We start from the raw sequence: 16,944 nt of genomic DNA, 5'->3' as shown, positions 1-16,944 counted from the left end.
CTATAAGGACCAAACCTTCCCCCTCTTATCACCAACAAGACCTACCTCTGCCGGCTGCTCCACCGTCTGCGGCATCATCAGTTGATTGTGATGCTGAAGTACCATCTTCAAATAGTCTAAAACAGTTTGGCAGGGCACTGTGAAAACAAAAGAAGTTCCCACCATCACACCATGCTTTTTTTTTTATTAAGAACAAATGTAGTGTAAGCAGGGCTCCTTCACAGGGGTGGATTCCACTTACCTTTGTCCACTGGTTCATATCACACACCCTGTTGTGCCTTTCCACTTCCGAGCATGCTCACTAGCCTGATAGAACCAGAAACACAGCTGGGGAGCTAGTCAGCTGTGTTTTGGGTGAAGTAACAAAGCTCAGGATTAACCCGCGGGTGGGTGGGTGGGTTTTTTCAAGTAGAAAAAGAGGAAAAGCCAAACGGAAAAATTTGATGAAAATTCAAAAAAATAAAAAGATGGCAGTGCCAACGGATCAGCACTGACCAAACCAGATCCATGATGCCATTGTCACATCATTAGCAGGTTACTAACAGCTCGGGCGATCTGGTCCGGACCGGGAGGAAACCCCCCTTGGTCCCTCACCAATCCCCAGGTTACGGTCCACTCGCCAATTGTGTTACCAAACCCAAGCGTGGTGGTCCAGGTGCCCTGCCAGTGAAAATTGCCCCCCAAAGTTCCTTTGGCTGTGACGGCTTCCTTCAACCTTCTTGCCGGCAAAAACGGAGCTTGGGAGGGCCACACGTGATCTGCCTAAGCTCTGTTTTTACTAGTAGAGGCACCGCATGCTGGTCCTTCATTGTTTTAAGGGTGACCCCACCGGCCAGCTCTGAGCACCCTGCAGGCTGGATTTCAGCCCCTGGGCATTGAGTTGGACACCCCTCTCTTAGATTCATAGAGTTAGAAGAAGTCAACCAGACCGCAGAGGCCAAAACCCTTTCAGAAAGTCAAATTACAACATTCTCCTTGTTCCCGTTTGTTGTGTTTAAGCAGGACAGATGACCACCATTGTCTGAGGGGGGATTTTGTTTGTTTGACCAATCACCACAAGGTGCTCCATCCCATCCCGCAATCTCAGCCGATCGCCTCTGCTTTACCTGGGATGCTCTCCAACTTCCTCCGGAGTTCTTCGTTTTCCTGTTGCAACGAAATGACCTCCTGTTCCAACTCTTGGCACCGAGGACAGTAGCCTTCCTCCTCTTCCTCCTCCTCCTCGGGGAGCGTGGAAGACGACGGGTGACCGTGGGACTCCGAAGTCGCCGGAGAAGCCCACCCGCCCAACGTATGAACCGGAGACGTGGAGAGCGGCTCCATCTCAGCCAAAGGACCAAAATCCCCGACCGAAGTGGCGGCATGGTTTGGCGCGGTGAAACCTCCGGCGAGCAAATAGTTCTGGAGAGAATCGGTGAACACTCGCAGGAAGGCTGACGTCTGCTGCTTCTTCTGCATGTACTGCAATTCGAAGTCGAAGTTTTCGGAGGTCTGGCTGTGGATCATTTTCCCAATCTGGCAGTGCTCCGGTCTCTCGTTAAAAGTCGGGCTTTCCTGCTTCACGCAGGAAGGCAACGGCGGAGGGCGATGGTTGTCCAGGAGTTTCCCTCCGCAGTTCAACAGACTGAGGACTCGACTGCACTGCTGAGCAAACGCATCCAAGATCAGACGGCTCTCTGAAAGACAGAAAAAGAGAGACATTTCAAGGCCGGCGTTTGACAGCAGGCTCACTTGTTGAATTATTATAGTGGACTTTACAAACAGGAAAAAAAATAGACGTTAAAAATATACCCGTCTGGCGGGGCCTTCTCTGTGGTGGCCCTGGCCTTATGGAATGAACTCCCTCCAGAGATCTGCACTGCCCCCACTCTCTTCACTTTCCATAAGGTTTTGGACCAGAGTACCTCCGGAACCGCCTGCTACGGCACGAATCCAAGCGACCGATAAGGTCCCACAGAGTTGGCCTTCTCGGGGTCCCATCGACCAAACAATGTCATTTGGCGGGCCCCAGGGGAAGAGGCTTCTCTGTGGCAGCCCCGGCCCTCTAGAATCAACTCCCCCGGGAGATTAGAACTGCCCCCACCCTCCTTGTCTTTCGTAAATTACTCAAGACCCATCTATACCGCCAGGCATGGGGGAGTTGAGACACCTTTCCTCCAGGCTTTTTTATATTTATGTTTGGGTATGTATATATTGTTTGCTTTAAAAAAAATATGATAGGGTTTTATGTGCTTTTTAATATTAGATTTGTTTTCGCTGGAATATTGTTTTTATTATTGTTGTGAGCTGCCCCGAGTCTTCGGAGAGGGGCGGCATACAAATCTAATAAATTGAATTGAATTTAAAATTGCATGGTGGGAGGAATGTGATGCATTAATTTTAAGTATTGGGATTTTATTATTGTATTTTAATCTAGATTTCTAACATGTTTTCACATTAATTTTTGCTGTAAGCTGCCCTGAGTCTCAGGAGAAGGGCGAGAAGAACGATTAAAGATAAATAAGGCAATGGGTCCAGATGGCATCCACCCTAGAGTTATTAAATAGCTCAGATTTGTCATTGCTACCCCCCTGACTGATTTGTTTAACCAATCCCAGTTAACAAAAGATGTTCCTGAGGATTGGAGAATGACCAGTGTTGTGCCTATCCACAAGAAGGGCAGTAGAGAAGAAGCTAGTAACTACAGGCCAGTTAGCTTGACATCAGTTGTAGTTAAAATGATGGAGACTCTACTCAATAAGGGGATAAATCAGTGCCTAAAAACCAATAACGTATTGGACCCAAACCAGCATGGCTTTACTGAAGGCAAATCATGTCAGACTAATCTCATTGATTTCTTTGACTATGTCACAAAGGTGTTGGATGAAGGTGGTGCCGTGAATATTGCCTATCAAGACTTCAGCAAAGCCTTTGATACGGTTCCACATAAAGAGCTGATAGATAAATTAGTGAAGATTGGACTTAATTTCTGGATAGTTCAGTGGATTTGCAGCTGGCTGAAGTGTAGACATCAGAGGGTTGTTGTTAATGGCGAGTATTCTGAGCAGAGCCTGGTTACAAGCGGTGTGCCACAAGGGTCTGTTCTGGGTCCTATTCTTTTTAATATGTTTGTGAGTGACATAGGGGAAGGTTTGGTAGGGAAGGTTTGCCTATTTGCCAATGAAGTGTTCAAGCCACCTATTTCCTATTTTAAAGCCAATATTTCCTATTTTAAAAGTAATTAAAGGTCATACTAAGGTACATTGGTACCTCTACTTATGAACTTAATTCGTTCCGTGACCAGGTTCTTAATTGAAAAAATTGTAAGAAGAGGCAATTTGCCCCATAGGAATCAATGTAAAAGCAAATAATGCATGTGATTGGGGAAACCACAGGGAAGGTGGAGGCCTTGTTTCCTCCCAGGAGATTCCTAGAGAGGCCCCATGGAGGCTTCTCCCTGCCTTTCCTGGACCTGTTTCCTCTCAGAAGATTCCTAGAGAGGCCCCACGGAGGCTTCTTCCCGCCTTTCCTGGCCCTATTTCCTCCCATGAGATTCCTAGAGAGGCCCCATGGAGGCTTCTTCCCGCCTTTTCTGGACCTGTTTCCTCCCAGGAGATTCCTAGAGAGGTCCCATGGAGTCTTCTCCCTGCCTTTTCCAGCCTTGTTTCCTCCCAGGAGATTCCTAGAGAGGCCCCATGAAGGCTTCTCCCCGCCTTTCCCTGCCCTGTTTCCTCCCAGGAGATTCCTAGAGAGGCCCCACGGAGGCTTCTCCCCACCTTTTTCTGGTTACAGTTTCTGAGGGTCAGGTTTCCAAGTGGAAAATGGTTCTTGAGAAGAGGCAAAAAAAAAATCTTGAACACCCGGTTCAAATCTAGAAAGGTTCTTCTTAAGTAGAGACGTTTGTAGGTAAAGGTTCCACTCTACTAGACAAGGAAGGACAATTTTAAAAACTATGAAGTATTCAATAAATAGTGCATAAACTTACTACCCCCACCGCATTCCCTTCCCCCGTGGGGGCAGCAGCCCATTACTGCTTTCTCCTACACACAAAGACACACACACACACACACACACAGAGGACTCCGCAGGCATTTTGATTAGATGATAAGAGAGTCATGAAAATTTAAATGGCAGCTCCAGCTTTGATATCACGGCGCCTTTCCCCCTTCATTATTCACTCCCTCTATTTTGCATCGGGGGGTGGGAAGCGAAATATACCAACGCACGATATTGATTGCAACTTTGTAATTCAAATAACACAGGCGGGTTTTCTTTCTTTCTTTTCCATCCCTTTTTAATCCCATCATCAGATCCTGAGTCCCTGACGCTGTATTTACCCCCGTGCATTTTAATCAGGATTATCCTAACTTGGCACAAATCCCTTCCCCTCCTTTTGTCTCCTCTCTTATCGTCTCCATCCCTTAATGAAGCCTCAGATAGGAGCAGGAGGTTTGAAATATTGTCATGCCTTCAGCCAGGAGTATTACGATTTCCCTCCCACGAAAGATCACTGCAAATAAAGAGAGAAGCAACCTCTTGTCTTAACCGAGTCAAATAAAAATCAAAAATTAAAACCCGGAGAAGACAAAATACCGAATGAGAAAAAAAATAATGCTGGCGCCATGTGGATGGCTTTTTTCTTTTGATTTTTTTTTTAAAAATTATTTTTCCATTGAGGAGCTGTTATTAATGATAACAAGATGATGTAGACGGGCGGATTGATTCCTCTCGAAGTGGATCCCCCCCCAAAGAAGGAAGATGGGAGAGTGACATTTAGGATCGATCCAGCTCGCAGTTTATAGTACAATTTTATGGTACAATTTGCATAGACTGTGCGTGCTGCAAGACAGGAAGAGAGGCAGATCCAAGGAAAAATGAACATTGTATTTTATTTATTTATAGATTGTATTGTATTTTATTTATATATATGAGAAAATATTATTTCACTGAAAGAGTAGTAGATCCTTGGAACAAACTTCCAGCAGATGTGGTTGGTCAATCCACAGGAACTGAATTTAAACATGCCTGGGATAAACATATATCCATTGTAAGATAAAATACAGGAAATAGTATAAGGGCAGACTAGATGGACCATGAGGTCTTTTTCTGCCATCAATCTTCTATGTTTCTATTTATTTGTTTGTTTTTATTTATTAGATATAAATGGAGGCGACTCGGGGCAGCACACAACATTAAATATAACAATACAGTGGTACCTCTACCTAAGAACGCCTCTACTTAAGAACTTTTCTAGATAAGAACCAGGTGTTCAAGATTTTTTTGCCTCTTCTTAAGAACCATTTTCGACTTAAGAACCCGAACCTGGAAAAATTTCCCAGGAAATTTGAGAGCGGCACAAAGTCCCGGCCAGTTTCCTGCCATTCCCCCTGAGTTTCTCTCTCTGGCGCAGTGTATGGGAGGCAGCCTTGTGCCGGGTGTATGGGAGGCGCATGCTCTTTTTCGCCGACCTCAGAGTCCCTCTTTTTTTAAAAAAGCCTTAAACTTTGGGGTTTGTTTTATTCCCCTCACCTCACTTTCTTCCTTCGGCAGCGACTGTCCTCCTCCTCCTCTTCCTCCTCCTCCTCCCGCCCAAATTCCGAGCTTTTATTTCTTTCCTAATGGGTTTGCATGCATTATTTGCTTTTAAATTGATTCCTATGGGAAAAAATTGCTTCTACTTACAAACTTTTCTACTTAAGAACCTGGTCATGGTACGAATTAAGTTCCCGACAGTCTCAAAATGGGTGAGCAGTGTGGTCGGGCGGTAGGAAAAGCAAGTAGGATGCTTGGCTGCATAGCTAGAGGTATAACAAGCAGGAAGAGGGAGATTGTGATCGCACTATATAGAGCACTGGTGAGACCACATTTGGAATAATACTGTGTTCAGTTCTGGAGACCTCACCTACAAAAAGATATTGACAAAATTGAACGGGTCCAAAGACGGGCTACAAGAATGGTGGAAGGTCTTAAGCATAAAACGTATCAGGAAAGACTTAATGAACTCAATCTGTATAGTCTGGAGGACAGAAGGAAAAGGGGGGACATGATCGAAACATTTAAATATGTCAAAGGGTTAAATAAGGTTCAGGAGGGAAGTGTTTTTATTAGGAAAGTGAACACAAGAACAAGGGGACACAATCTGAAGTTAGTTGGGGGAAAGATCAAAAGCAACATGAGAAAATATTATTTTACTGAAAGAGTAGTAGATCCTTGGAACAAACTTCCAGCAGATGTGGTTGGTAAATCCACAGTAACTGAATTTAAACATGCCTGGGATAAACATAGATCCATCCTAAGATAAAATACAAAAAATAGTATAAGGGCAGACTAGATGGACCATGAGGTCTTTTTCTGCCATCAGTCTTCTATGTTTCTATGTTTCTATGTTAAGTAGAGGTACCACCATATATACGAAATCTAATAACTATAAAATATGAAAATTTACTAAAACATTTTAAAATACCCTATGTACATTCACATACATCCATTCATCTAATCCCATCATATCTCCTATCCGTCGGAGATAGTCTCATCACTCGCAGCCCCCATGCCCGCCAGCAAAGGTAGGTTTTTAAAGCTTTACGAAAGACCAAGAGGGAGGGGGGCGGTATGTATCTCTGGAGGGAGTTCGTTCCAGAAGGCCAGGGCCACCACAGAGAAGGCTCTTCCCCTAGGCCCCACCAGTCAACATTGTCTGGCCGATGGGACCTGAGGGACTGAATTTGTCTTTCAAGGCTGAAGAGACCAAGGCGTTGCAACCTGGTATCATAAGAGAGGTGCTCCATATTCTTTATTATTCTTGTTGCCCTTTTTTAAACTTTTCCACCATTGCCAAGAATCGAGAGATGCACTGGATTTTTGCAGGGGAGGTCAGTTTTTTGTCGAGCATCTAAACAGAACCCTCTTCCAAGTGTGGGTCTAAAACAAGGCCCAGGGGATGCATCCAGCCCACAGGGTATGGCCTGGTTTGGATCTGGCCTGCAGGGCTGCCCCGGAAACAGTGAAGGACCGGCCCGCGGTGCGACTCTCACAAGCTCTGTTTTCGCTGGCAGAGGGTTGCAGGAGGCCGTCGTAGCCAAAAACGGAGCTCGGGAGCTAGGTGGGGGGTTTCTCTTTCCTGGCACTACCGGAACACTCTCCGTGACAGGTGTAGGCGCATAGACATGAGATTTGGCTTCTCCACTATGTTGGAAATGTAAGAAAGAAATAGGTTCCTATTATCATCAATGGTGGATGTGTAGTAAAGTTAAGCTTTATTGGAAAATGATAGAAAGAATAATAAAAGAAATAGTAAGACAGGAGATAGAAAACCCCCCGGAATTTTATTTACTGGGCATAACTAATCAGAAATACAGTGGTACTTCAAGATACGAACCTCTCGTCTTACGAACAACTCGTGATACGAACCCGGGGTTCAGAAAAATTTTGCCTCTTCTTACGAACTTTTTTCGAGTTACGAACCGGCGTTCGGAGACTGCTGGGAAGCCGCGCGGCTGTTTTAAAAGGTGACAGCCGGGCGGCGGGGCTTCCCAGAAGCCTTCCGAACGCCGGTTCGTAACTCGAACAAAGTTCGTAAGAAGAGGCAAAATTTTGCTGAACCCCGGGTTCGGTTCAGGAGGTTGCTGGGAAGCCCCCCAGGCCAGCTGCGACCTTTTAAAACACCCACGCCGCTTCGCAGCTGTCTCCTGAAGCCGAACGCTAAAGCCAAACTTCCGCGTTCGGCTTCGGGAGACAGCTGCGAAGCGGCGCAGCTGTTTTAAAAGGTCGCAGCTGGCCTGAGGGGCTTGCCAGCACCCCCCGAACCCCGAACCCGGGTTCGGGGGGGTGCTGGGAAGCCCCCCAGGCCGGCTGTCACCTTTTAAAACAGCCGCGCGGCTTCCCAGCAGTCGCCGAAAGCCGTTTTTTTGCGGGGGGGGGGGGGGTTTGGTTGCACGGATTAATTGACTTTACATTGTTTCCTATGGGAAACAATGTTTCGTCTTACGAACCTTTCGTCTTACGAACCTCCTCCTTGCACCAATTGAGTTCGTATCATGAGGTATTACTGTATAAGAAAGAAATTTTACATCTAGTCATTCATATTTTGACAGCGGCCAGGATAGTGTATGCGCAAAATTGTAAAGGGGAAAACGTTCCCAAAGAAGAGGAGGTTATTAAGAAAATATTAGACTGCGCTGAAATGGATATGATGACAAGACGGTTAAAAGACCAAGAGGAAACAGAATTTTATGAGATATGGAACAAAGTGTATATATGGATAAATTAGAAGAAAAAGTAAAAGTAAAAAGAATAAGAGAATTGTATAAGTAGGGATATGACTTAAAAGTTACGTTAGAAGTAGTTTATATATGAAGACTTACTATATAAGGTAAAACAAATTTCTTCTTTTCATTTAAAGTATTGAGTTGATTTAAAGTGTTTTTAATGTATTCTTTTTTCTGTATTGAAATTTTACTTCTAGAATAAGCGGGGAAGATACAACCCCATTTCTATGTTAAATGTATGTTTGTAAGTTTTGTCTATTTTATGAAAATTAATAAAATTTATTTTTAAAAAAGAGAGAGATTTCGCTTCCTGGCTTGCACCGGAAGCCAAATCCTGTGATGCGCGGAAGCAAAAAGTTGGCAAAAATCACCAAACTCTTGCTCATGTGCACGTCCTCATGCGAGAGTTGGTTTCTGATGCATGCGCAGAACCCGAATCTCATGCTGATGTGTATACATGCCCGCCGGTCAATGGAAGCTGCACGCACAGCTCTATTTTCGCTTCTGGGACGCCCTATTGGACTGTATTAGCTGCAACCTACTAATGTCAGGAGCCCATTTTTACAGGCAGAGGGCTCGGGCTACTACAGGCGCCTTGACACAAGTTCTATTGAGCTGGCCATGCCCACTCTGGCCATGCCCACTCCAGCCCACCAAGGTCAAACACAACCCTCATGCAGCTCTCAATGTAATCCAATTTGACACCTCTGCTTTATAAGAATTTTTAGAAAAGAAGTGTCAAACTTTTGGCTGCAGGAGGCCATCCAGGCCAAAAATGGAGTGGGGGTGGGGGCTGTGCATGTTCCTCCTGTGATTCATTTGTCTTCTCTGGAGTATTTTTATTCTTTCCTTCCCTTCCCTTCCCTTTCCTTCCTTCCTTCCCTTCCTTTCTCATTCTTTTCTTTCTTTTTCCTCCTTCCTTCCTTCTCTCTCTTTTTTCTTTTCTTCATGCATGCTTCTTTCCTTCCTTCCTCTCCCTCCCTCCTTCCTTCTGTCATTCCCTCTCTTTCTTTCCCTTCCTTCCTTTTTCCTTTCTTCCTTCTTGCTTCCTTCTCTCCCTTTTTCTTTTTTCTTTCTTTCTCCTTCCTTCTCTTCTTTCACTTCCTTCCTTTCCTTCATTCCTTCCTTCTCTCTCTCTTTCTCTTTCTTCCTGCCTCCCTCCTTCTTTCTCTTCCTTCCTTCCTTTCCTTCCTTCTCTCCTCCCTCCATCTTCCTTCTTCCTTCCTTCTTGCATCCTTCTCTCTCTTTTTTCTTTCTCCTTCCTTCTCTTCCTTCCTTCCTTTTTCCACTTCCTTCTTTCTTACTTCCCTCTCTATGTATGTGTGTTTCTTCCTTCCTCCTTCCTTCATTCTCTTTCTTCCTTTTCTTTCTTCCTTCCCTCCTCCCTCCCTCTTTCTTTCTTTCTTTCTTTTTTCCTCCCTCCCTCCCTTCTTTGCACCAGATCTGAATATGGGGTGCTTTACATGCAAAGCATGACTCCACCCCTGAATGCCGAGTGCCTTTCCAGCCCTGCCTGTCTCCAGGCAGACAACCCAGATGACAATGCAGTAAATTTGAATTGTCACAAGGGACTCGGATCACTATTGATATCCTGGAGTTGCTGGGCTGATAAGACAGATAAGAACACTCGGCATTATCGCAAAAACGCAAAGCTTGATGGATTCTCTCTGCAGAAAGCCAACGCAGCAAATAAAGGGGAAAGTCACCCCAATGGTTGTGATGTATTGTGTAGTCCTACAGCCGGGGCAAAAAGCTATTTTTGGCTTCCTTCCATCCTACAGACAATAGGAGACATTCAGGTTCACCTCTTGCCTCCAATGGCTCTTTGACTGATCTATCGGGAATTTATCGCCCTCCCTGGTAACCTGTAAGAATCAGCATTGGATTCCAGCTTCTTGACCTAAGTCTAGGCCAGATAGAGGATGGACTAGAATAGAATAGAATAGAATAATGGAATGAAGAAAGATTAGACTAAACTAGACTAGATTCGAATAGAGTAAAGTAGAGTAGAGTAGAGTAGAGGAATAGAGAATAGAATAGAGTAGAGTAGAGTAGAGTAGAGCAGAAGAGAGAGTAGAGTAGAATAGAATAGAATAGAATAGAATAGAATTCTTTATTGGCCAAGTGTGATTGGACACACAAGGAATTTGTCTTGGTGCAAATGTTCTCAGTATACATAAAAGAAAAGATATCTATTGGACCAGATGGACTATGTCCAGTCAACGAAGCAGTGGAAGTGATGTGCCGGTGTCTGGAGGCTGTTGGGGCCTGGATGGGTGTCAACAGACTCAAACTCAACCCGGATAAGACGGAGTGGCTGTGGGTTTTGCCTCCCAAGGACAATTCCATCTGTCCTTCCATGGGGGGGGGGATTATTGACCCCCCTCGGAGAGGGTCCGCAACTTGGGCGTCCTCCTCGATCCACAGCTCACATTAGAGAACCATCTTTCAGCTGTGGCGAGGGGGGCGTTTGCCCAGGTTCGCCTGGTGCACCAGTTGCGGCCCTATCTGGATCGGGACTCACTGCTCACAGTCACTCATGCCCTCATCACCTCGAGGTTCGACTACTGTAATGCTCTCTACATGGGGCTACCTTTGAAAAGTGTTCGGAAACTTCAGATCGTGCAAAATGCAGCTGCGAGAGCAGTCATGGGCTTACCTAGATATGCCCATGTTTCACCAACACTCCGCAGTCTGCATTGGTTGCCGATCAACTTCCGGTCAGAATTCAAAGTGTTGGTTATGACCTTTAAAGCCCTTCATGGCACTGGACCAGAATATCTCCGAGACCGCCTGCTGCCGCACGAATCCCAGCGACCGATTAGATCCCACAGAGTGGGCCTTCTCCGGGTCCCGTCAACTAAACAATGTCGGTTGGCGGGCCCCAGGGGAAGAGCCTTCTCTGTGGCGGCCCCGGCCCTCTGGAACCAACTCCCCCAGGAGATTAGAACTGTCCCTACTCTCCTTGCCTTTCGTAAGCTCCTTAAGACCCACCTTTGTCGTCTGGCATGGGGGAACTGAGACATCTCCCCGGGCTTATACAATTTATGAATGGTATGTTTGTATGTATGTGTGTTTAGAAAATGGGGTTTAAAAAAAATTTTAAACAGTAATTTAGATTTGTTGTAAATTGTTTTCACTTTGTTGTGAGCCGCCCCGAGTCTGCAGAGAGGGGCGGCATACAAATCTAAATAATAAATAAATAATAAATAAATGTGCATACTTCTTTAAAAAGCTCTCCTCCACCTTGGCTGAACCTCTGAGCATAATTTTTAATAAATCTTTCAGTACTAGCTCCCTACCCACAATATGGTCATTTGCCACAGTCATCCCTATCTTCAAAAAAGGAGATCCGAGCAACGTTGAAAATTACAGACCTATTTCTTTGTGTTGTGTCACCAGCAACGTTATGGAATCAATCATAAACCAATCCATTACACTCCACCTTGAAGCTAATAACCTACTTTCCAATAAACAATTTGGTTTCAGAAAAAAAATTATCCTGTAATCTACAACTCTTACATTGTAAAACCATTTGGACCACTCAACTTGACCAAGGTAATCCAATTGATGCGATCTATATCGACTTTTGCAAAGCCTTTGACTCAGTTGTCCACGACAAACTTCTTCTGAAACTCAAATCCTACGGCATCTCTGGACTACTACACAATTGGTTAACAGCATTCCCATCTAACAGACAACAAGTGGTCAAAATAGGAAGTGCCACTTCTCTTCCTGCTCCTGTTAACAGTGGTGTCCTTCAAGGTAGTGTTTTAGGACCCACACTATTCATACTATACATAAACGATCTTTGCGATTGCATCACTAGCAATTGCGTTCTCTTTGCAGACGATGTCAAACTATTTAATACTACCGACAATGCTGCTACCCTTCAAAAAGACCTTGGCCACGTAGCAGGATGGTCTAAAACTTGGCAACTTCAAATCTCCACCACTAAATGCTCTGTCTTACACATTGGTAAAAAGAATCAGAATATTAAATATAAACTTGGAGGAATTGAACATATTGATAACCAGTGTTCCCTCTAATTTTTTTGGGGGGTGGGCAGAAAAGTATAGTGTCTGAGCGGCAGTCCCTTGGGGACTGGGCGGCACAGAAATAATAAATAAATAAATAATTAAATAAATAAATAAATAAATAAATAAATAAATGGATGGATGGACGGACGGACGGACGGACGGACGGACGGACGAACAAACAAACAAACAAACAAACAAATAAAAAACCCACCCTGTTTTGCCTCAGAGAATTTCAAAATAAAATACTGTACTGTGTGTCTATAACAGTGAGCTCATAATAGGGCAACTCTATCAATATCAAAATGCCACTTAAATAGTTGAACTAGTTTCAAAATAGATTTTGATTTTCTTTCTCTCTTCCTTACTCCCATTCTTTTTCTTTCTCTTTTCCTTCCTCTCTTTTTTCTATCTGTTTCTCTCTCTTCCTCTCTTCCTCTCTCTCTCCTTCCCTCTCACTCTTTCCCTCTCGGCTTCTGGGCAGGTTTGGAAAACTCTGAGTTGATGATGATTTTTAAGTGAGCGATTGCTCACTGCTCAGCTTAGAGGGAACTATGTTGATAATTCTCAATCTGTCAAAGACCTTGGAGTACTCATATCCAATGACCTAAGTCCTAGAGCCCACTGCAACAACATTGCCAAAAAGGCTTTAAGAGTTGTTAACCTAATCCTTCGCAGCTTCTTCGATTCCCTTCCTAATCATGCCAAGCATGGAATTTGCTTTTTTTTTTTTTACTGCTGCTGCGCACTGGGTTGACTTCTTAATTGAGCAGTCTACCCAGCTGATTTTCGGCTTTAGGGAAGTCCATTTTCACCCTTCCCAGGCTTTCGGATTTCAACATTCAGCCGAACGGGAATCCTGTTCTCCAAAATCCCTCTACATGTTTTTCTTGCCACACATTTTTCAATACTTTAAATCTCTTTTTCTCAGTACAGATAGTCCTGGACTTACAACATCTCATTTAGTGACCGTTCAAAGTTACGACGGCACTGAGAAAAGCGACTTCTGACCATTCGTCACGCTTATGGCTGAATCCTCGCAATCGGATGATGGCAATTGGCTTGTATTTATGACCGTTGCAGTGTCATGCGATCCCCTTTTGCGACCTCAGTCCATGGGGAAGCCAGGTTCACTTAACAACTGTGTTATCAACAGCTGTGCTGATTCACTTAACAACTGGTGGCAAGAAAGGTCGTAAAATGGGGCAAAGCTTACTTAACCACAGAAATTGGGGGCTCAAATACCATCGGTGCTCAAGGTACACTTGACTGATACAAGCCGCTACCACTGCTACAGGTGCGCTGTATGAACAGCTTTGGTTCTCCTAACCGCGCCTGCCCACTTTCCAGTGAGATTTTGCTTCTGCGTATGGGCAGGAAGTAAAATCTTGCAAGGGAATGCACATGTGTGTGAGATTTTGGTGGTTTTTTGCTTCTGCGCATGCGCGGAAGCAAAGAAATCACCAAAATCTTGTGCGTGTGTCCCCTCACAAGATTTTGCTACCAGTGCACTGCGTGAGCAGCTTTGGTTCTCCTAGGCGTGCCCGTACACGTCCCAGCAAGTTTTGTTTCTGCGCATGTGCAAGAAGCAAAATCTCATGAGGGGCCACGCGTGTGAGACTTCGGCGATTTTTCTGCTTCCGCGCATGTACTGGAACAAAAAATCGCCAAAATATCATGCGTGTGTGCATCCCCTTGTGAGATTTTGCTCCCTGCTCATGCGCAGAAGCAAAATCTCGCTGAGATGCGCATGTGAAGGAGGAGTGAAGCTGAACGCACAGCTCAATTTTTGCTACCGATGCAGAGTCCTTATTCATACTGGTAGCAAGAGGGGTGGGCAGCAGGCTGGATGGGGTGGAACGCAGTTCCACCGGCGGAAATGAAGATGCATGTGCAGCTCCAACTGACTGGCGGCTGTCACTTCCTGGATTACTGGTCTTGGTTCGGCTTTCCTTTTTTCCCCTGCTGCTGCTGCTGCATCTATGCTCCTTGCTTTTTTCCTCTTTCCTCCTTCCTGGCCTCGGACGATCTTCCCTCTCTTCTGCCTGGCTCCCCTCCAGCCTCACGCGGCCACCTCCCGCCTGAGGTGCAAGCAGAAGGCGTGGGTAGAAGTGGCGCTGGCAGCATTTATGCTTCTGGCAGCACCTGTTCGCCTAGCTACCCAGCCTGAGGTGGTGGTGGTGGGGTGACCCAGGAAGGAGAGCGCGGGAAACGTGAAGCAAATTGTCACCCCAGCGAGTGACACTTACAACTGACAAGGTTGTAAGTCAGGGACTTAACAGTTCACTTTTAGATTTATTTATTTTTATTATTATTATTATTATTATTATTATTATTATTATTAATTGGATTTGTATGCCGCCCCTCTCCGGACACTCGGGGCGGCTAACAGCAATAATAAGACAGTATATAATAATGATCCAATACTAAAAACAATTAAAAATCCATTATAATCCAATAATTTATTGGATTTGTATGCCGCCCCGAGTCTGCGGAGAGGGGCGGCATACAAATCTAAATAATAAATAAATAAAATAATAAAATAAATAATAAAAACCAAACATACATACAGACATACCATGCATAAAATTGTAAAGGCCTAGGGGGAAAGGGTATCTCAATTCCCCCATGCCTGGCGGCAGAGGTGGGTTTTAAGTAGATTATGAAAGGCTAGGAGGGTGGGGGCAATTCTAATCTCTGGGGGGAGTTGGTTCCAGAGGGCCGGGGCCGCCACAGAGAAGGCTCTTCCCCTGGGTCCCGCCACGCGGCATTGTTTAGTTGACGGGACCTGGAGAAGACCCACTCTGTGGGACCTAACTGGTCGCTAGGATTTGTGCAGCAGAAGGCGGTCTCGGAGATAATCTGGTCCGGTGCCATGAAGGGCTTTATAGTTCATAACCAACACTTTGAATTGTGACTGGAAACTGATCGGCAACCAATGCAGACTGAGGAGTGTTGGTGTAACATGGGCATATTTGGAAAAGCCCATGATTGCTCTCACAGCTGCATTCTGCACGATCTGAAGTTTCCGAACACTTTTCAAAGGTAGCCCCATGTAGAGAGCGTTACAGTAGTCGAGCCGATTTAGATTTAATTGGATTTGCATGCTGCCCCTCTCCGAGGACTCAGGGCGGCTCACAGCATGTACAGAAAACAGGAAACAATAATAACAATCCAATTTATACCTTTAAAAACAATCTTAAAATTCTAATTAAAAACTATCAATATCATTCATTCTACAGTCAAACTAAAGCAACGATGATGATCATTCAAGCCACTCCCACCTGGTCACATGGCTGGCAAGCCACTCCTGCCCAGTCACATGACCATTAAGCCACACCCACAAAATAAGCCACACCCACAGTGTGGCAGTAAAAAGTTTGGCTGCCCATTACTGGGTAGCAACCTGCTACTGAACTTGAGTGAGGGATAGGAGCAGATAGTAGGTTCTGAAACCCTGTACTACCAGTTTGTGCACTTGTGAGCATGGGCGCTACACTACATAAGCTTTTGCTCATGCGCAGAAGTGTCCTGAGAAGTTGGGCAGAGCCTCTCACTTCCAGCACTCCCGGTTCTTAAAACCGGGCCCAACAAGGAGCAACCCATCCGCTGGATGGGTGTTTATTTATTTATTTATTTATTAATCAGATTTGTATGCCGCCCCTCTCCGCAGACTCGGGGCGGCTAACAGCAATAATAATACAATGTAAACAAATCTAATATTTAAGTTAATTTAAAACCCCAATTTAGAAACCAATCATACATACTGACATACCATGTATAAATTTTATAAGCCTAGGGGGAGGGAAAGTCTCAATTCCCCCATGCCTGACGACAGAGGTGGGTTTTAAGGAGCTTACGAAAGGCAAGGAGGGTGGGGGCAACTCTGATATCTGAGGGGAGTTGGTTCCAAAGGGTCGGGGCTGCCACAGAGAAGGCTCTTCCCCTGGGTCCCGGGGATCGAGGAGGATGCCCAAGTTGCGGACCCTCTCTGAGGGGGTTAATGATCCCCTCCCAGGGTTATGGACGGACAGATGGAATTGTCCTTGGGAGGCAAAACCCACAGCCACTCCGTCTTATCAGGGTTGAGTTTGAGTCTGTTGACACCCATCCAGACCTGTAGTACCACGGAAGGCATCGGGCCTAGGCAGCCATCACTCCGACAATCCACATTCCCTTATCCATTCCACGCCGTTAAAAGTCTTCCGAAGGGCACTTTGTTTATATTTTTATTTTTATTTTACAGCGCTCGATCATGCAACAATCCCCATAATCTCTTTCTTTCCGCCCAAATGATCAGGATTTGCTTGAGGACGTCGAAGTGAAAGGCACATAATTGCAAGTTTGCTTCTGTTATTCATCGGGGCCTATACAAAGGGAGGGGGGGAAACCCCCCCACTGACAGTAGGGATCTGACAATTTATAGTGCTGGGCGGAGGAGGAGGAGAAGAGGGGAAATCAACATTTGAACGGTTTCTTTTGTGCTCTCCCCAGTCCATTATGCAAATGAAAACTATTTTATTTTCATTTATTTTATTTTATTTTAGAGCATCAGCCCGGAATAAAAACTCTAAATTGTCAAAGAGGGGGGGAGAACAAACTGTATGCAAATATATAGCAGATCCCGAAACTTGTATGGAATCTGAAGGCACGGTTAACCTCCC

The 16,944-nt window shown here is 45.1% G+C and overlaps 1 protein-coding gene across 1 annotated transcript in view; it reads right to left on the bottom strand.

The window, feature by feature from the left end:
* Positions 1 to 16,944, bottom strand: part of BEND4 (BEN domain containing 4) — a 43,629-nt gene that overhangs the window by 11,590 nt on the left and 15,095 nt on the right. The window contains exons 2-3 of the mRNA XM_070756552.1: positions 1,107 to 1,676; positions 46 to 137 (exon numbers count right to left, since the gene is read on the bottom strand). Coding sequence (XP_070612653.1) covers positions 46 to 137; positions 1,107 to 1,676 — 662 coding nt within the window. The remainder of the gene's footprint in view (positions 1 to 45; positions 138 to 1,106; positions 1,677 to 16,944) is intronic.

The sequence above is a fragment of the Erythrolamprus reginae genome, chromosome 7 (assembly GCF_031021105.1).
Source record: "Erythrolamprus reginae isolate rEryReg1 chromosome 7, rEryReg1.hap1, whole genome shotgun sequence".
In the NCBI taxonomy this organism is placed as follows: Eukaryota; Metazoa; Chordata; class Lepidosauria; order Squamata; family Dipsadidae; genus Erythrolamprus; species Erythrolamprus reginae.
Note: the sequence above shows the minus strand (reverse complement) of the source record. Positions and strands in the feature narration are given on the sequence as shown.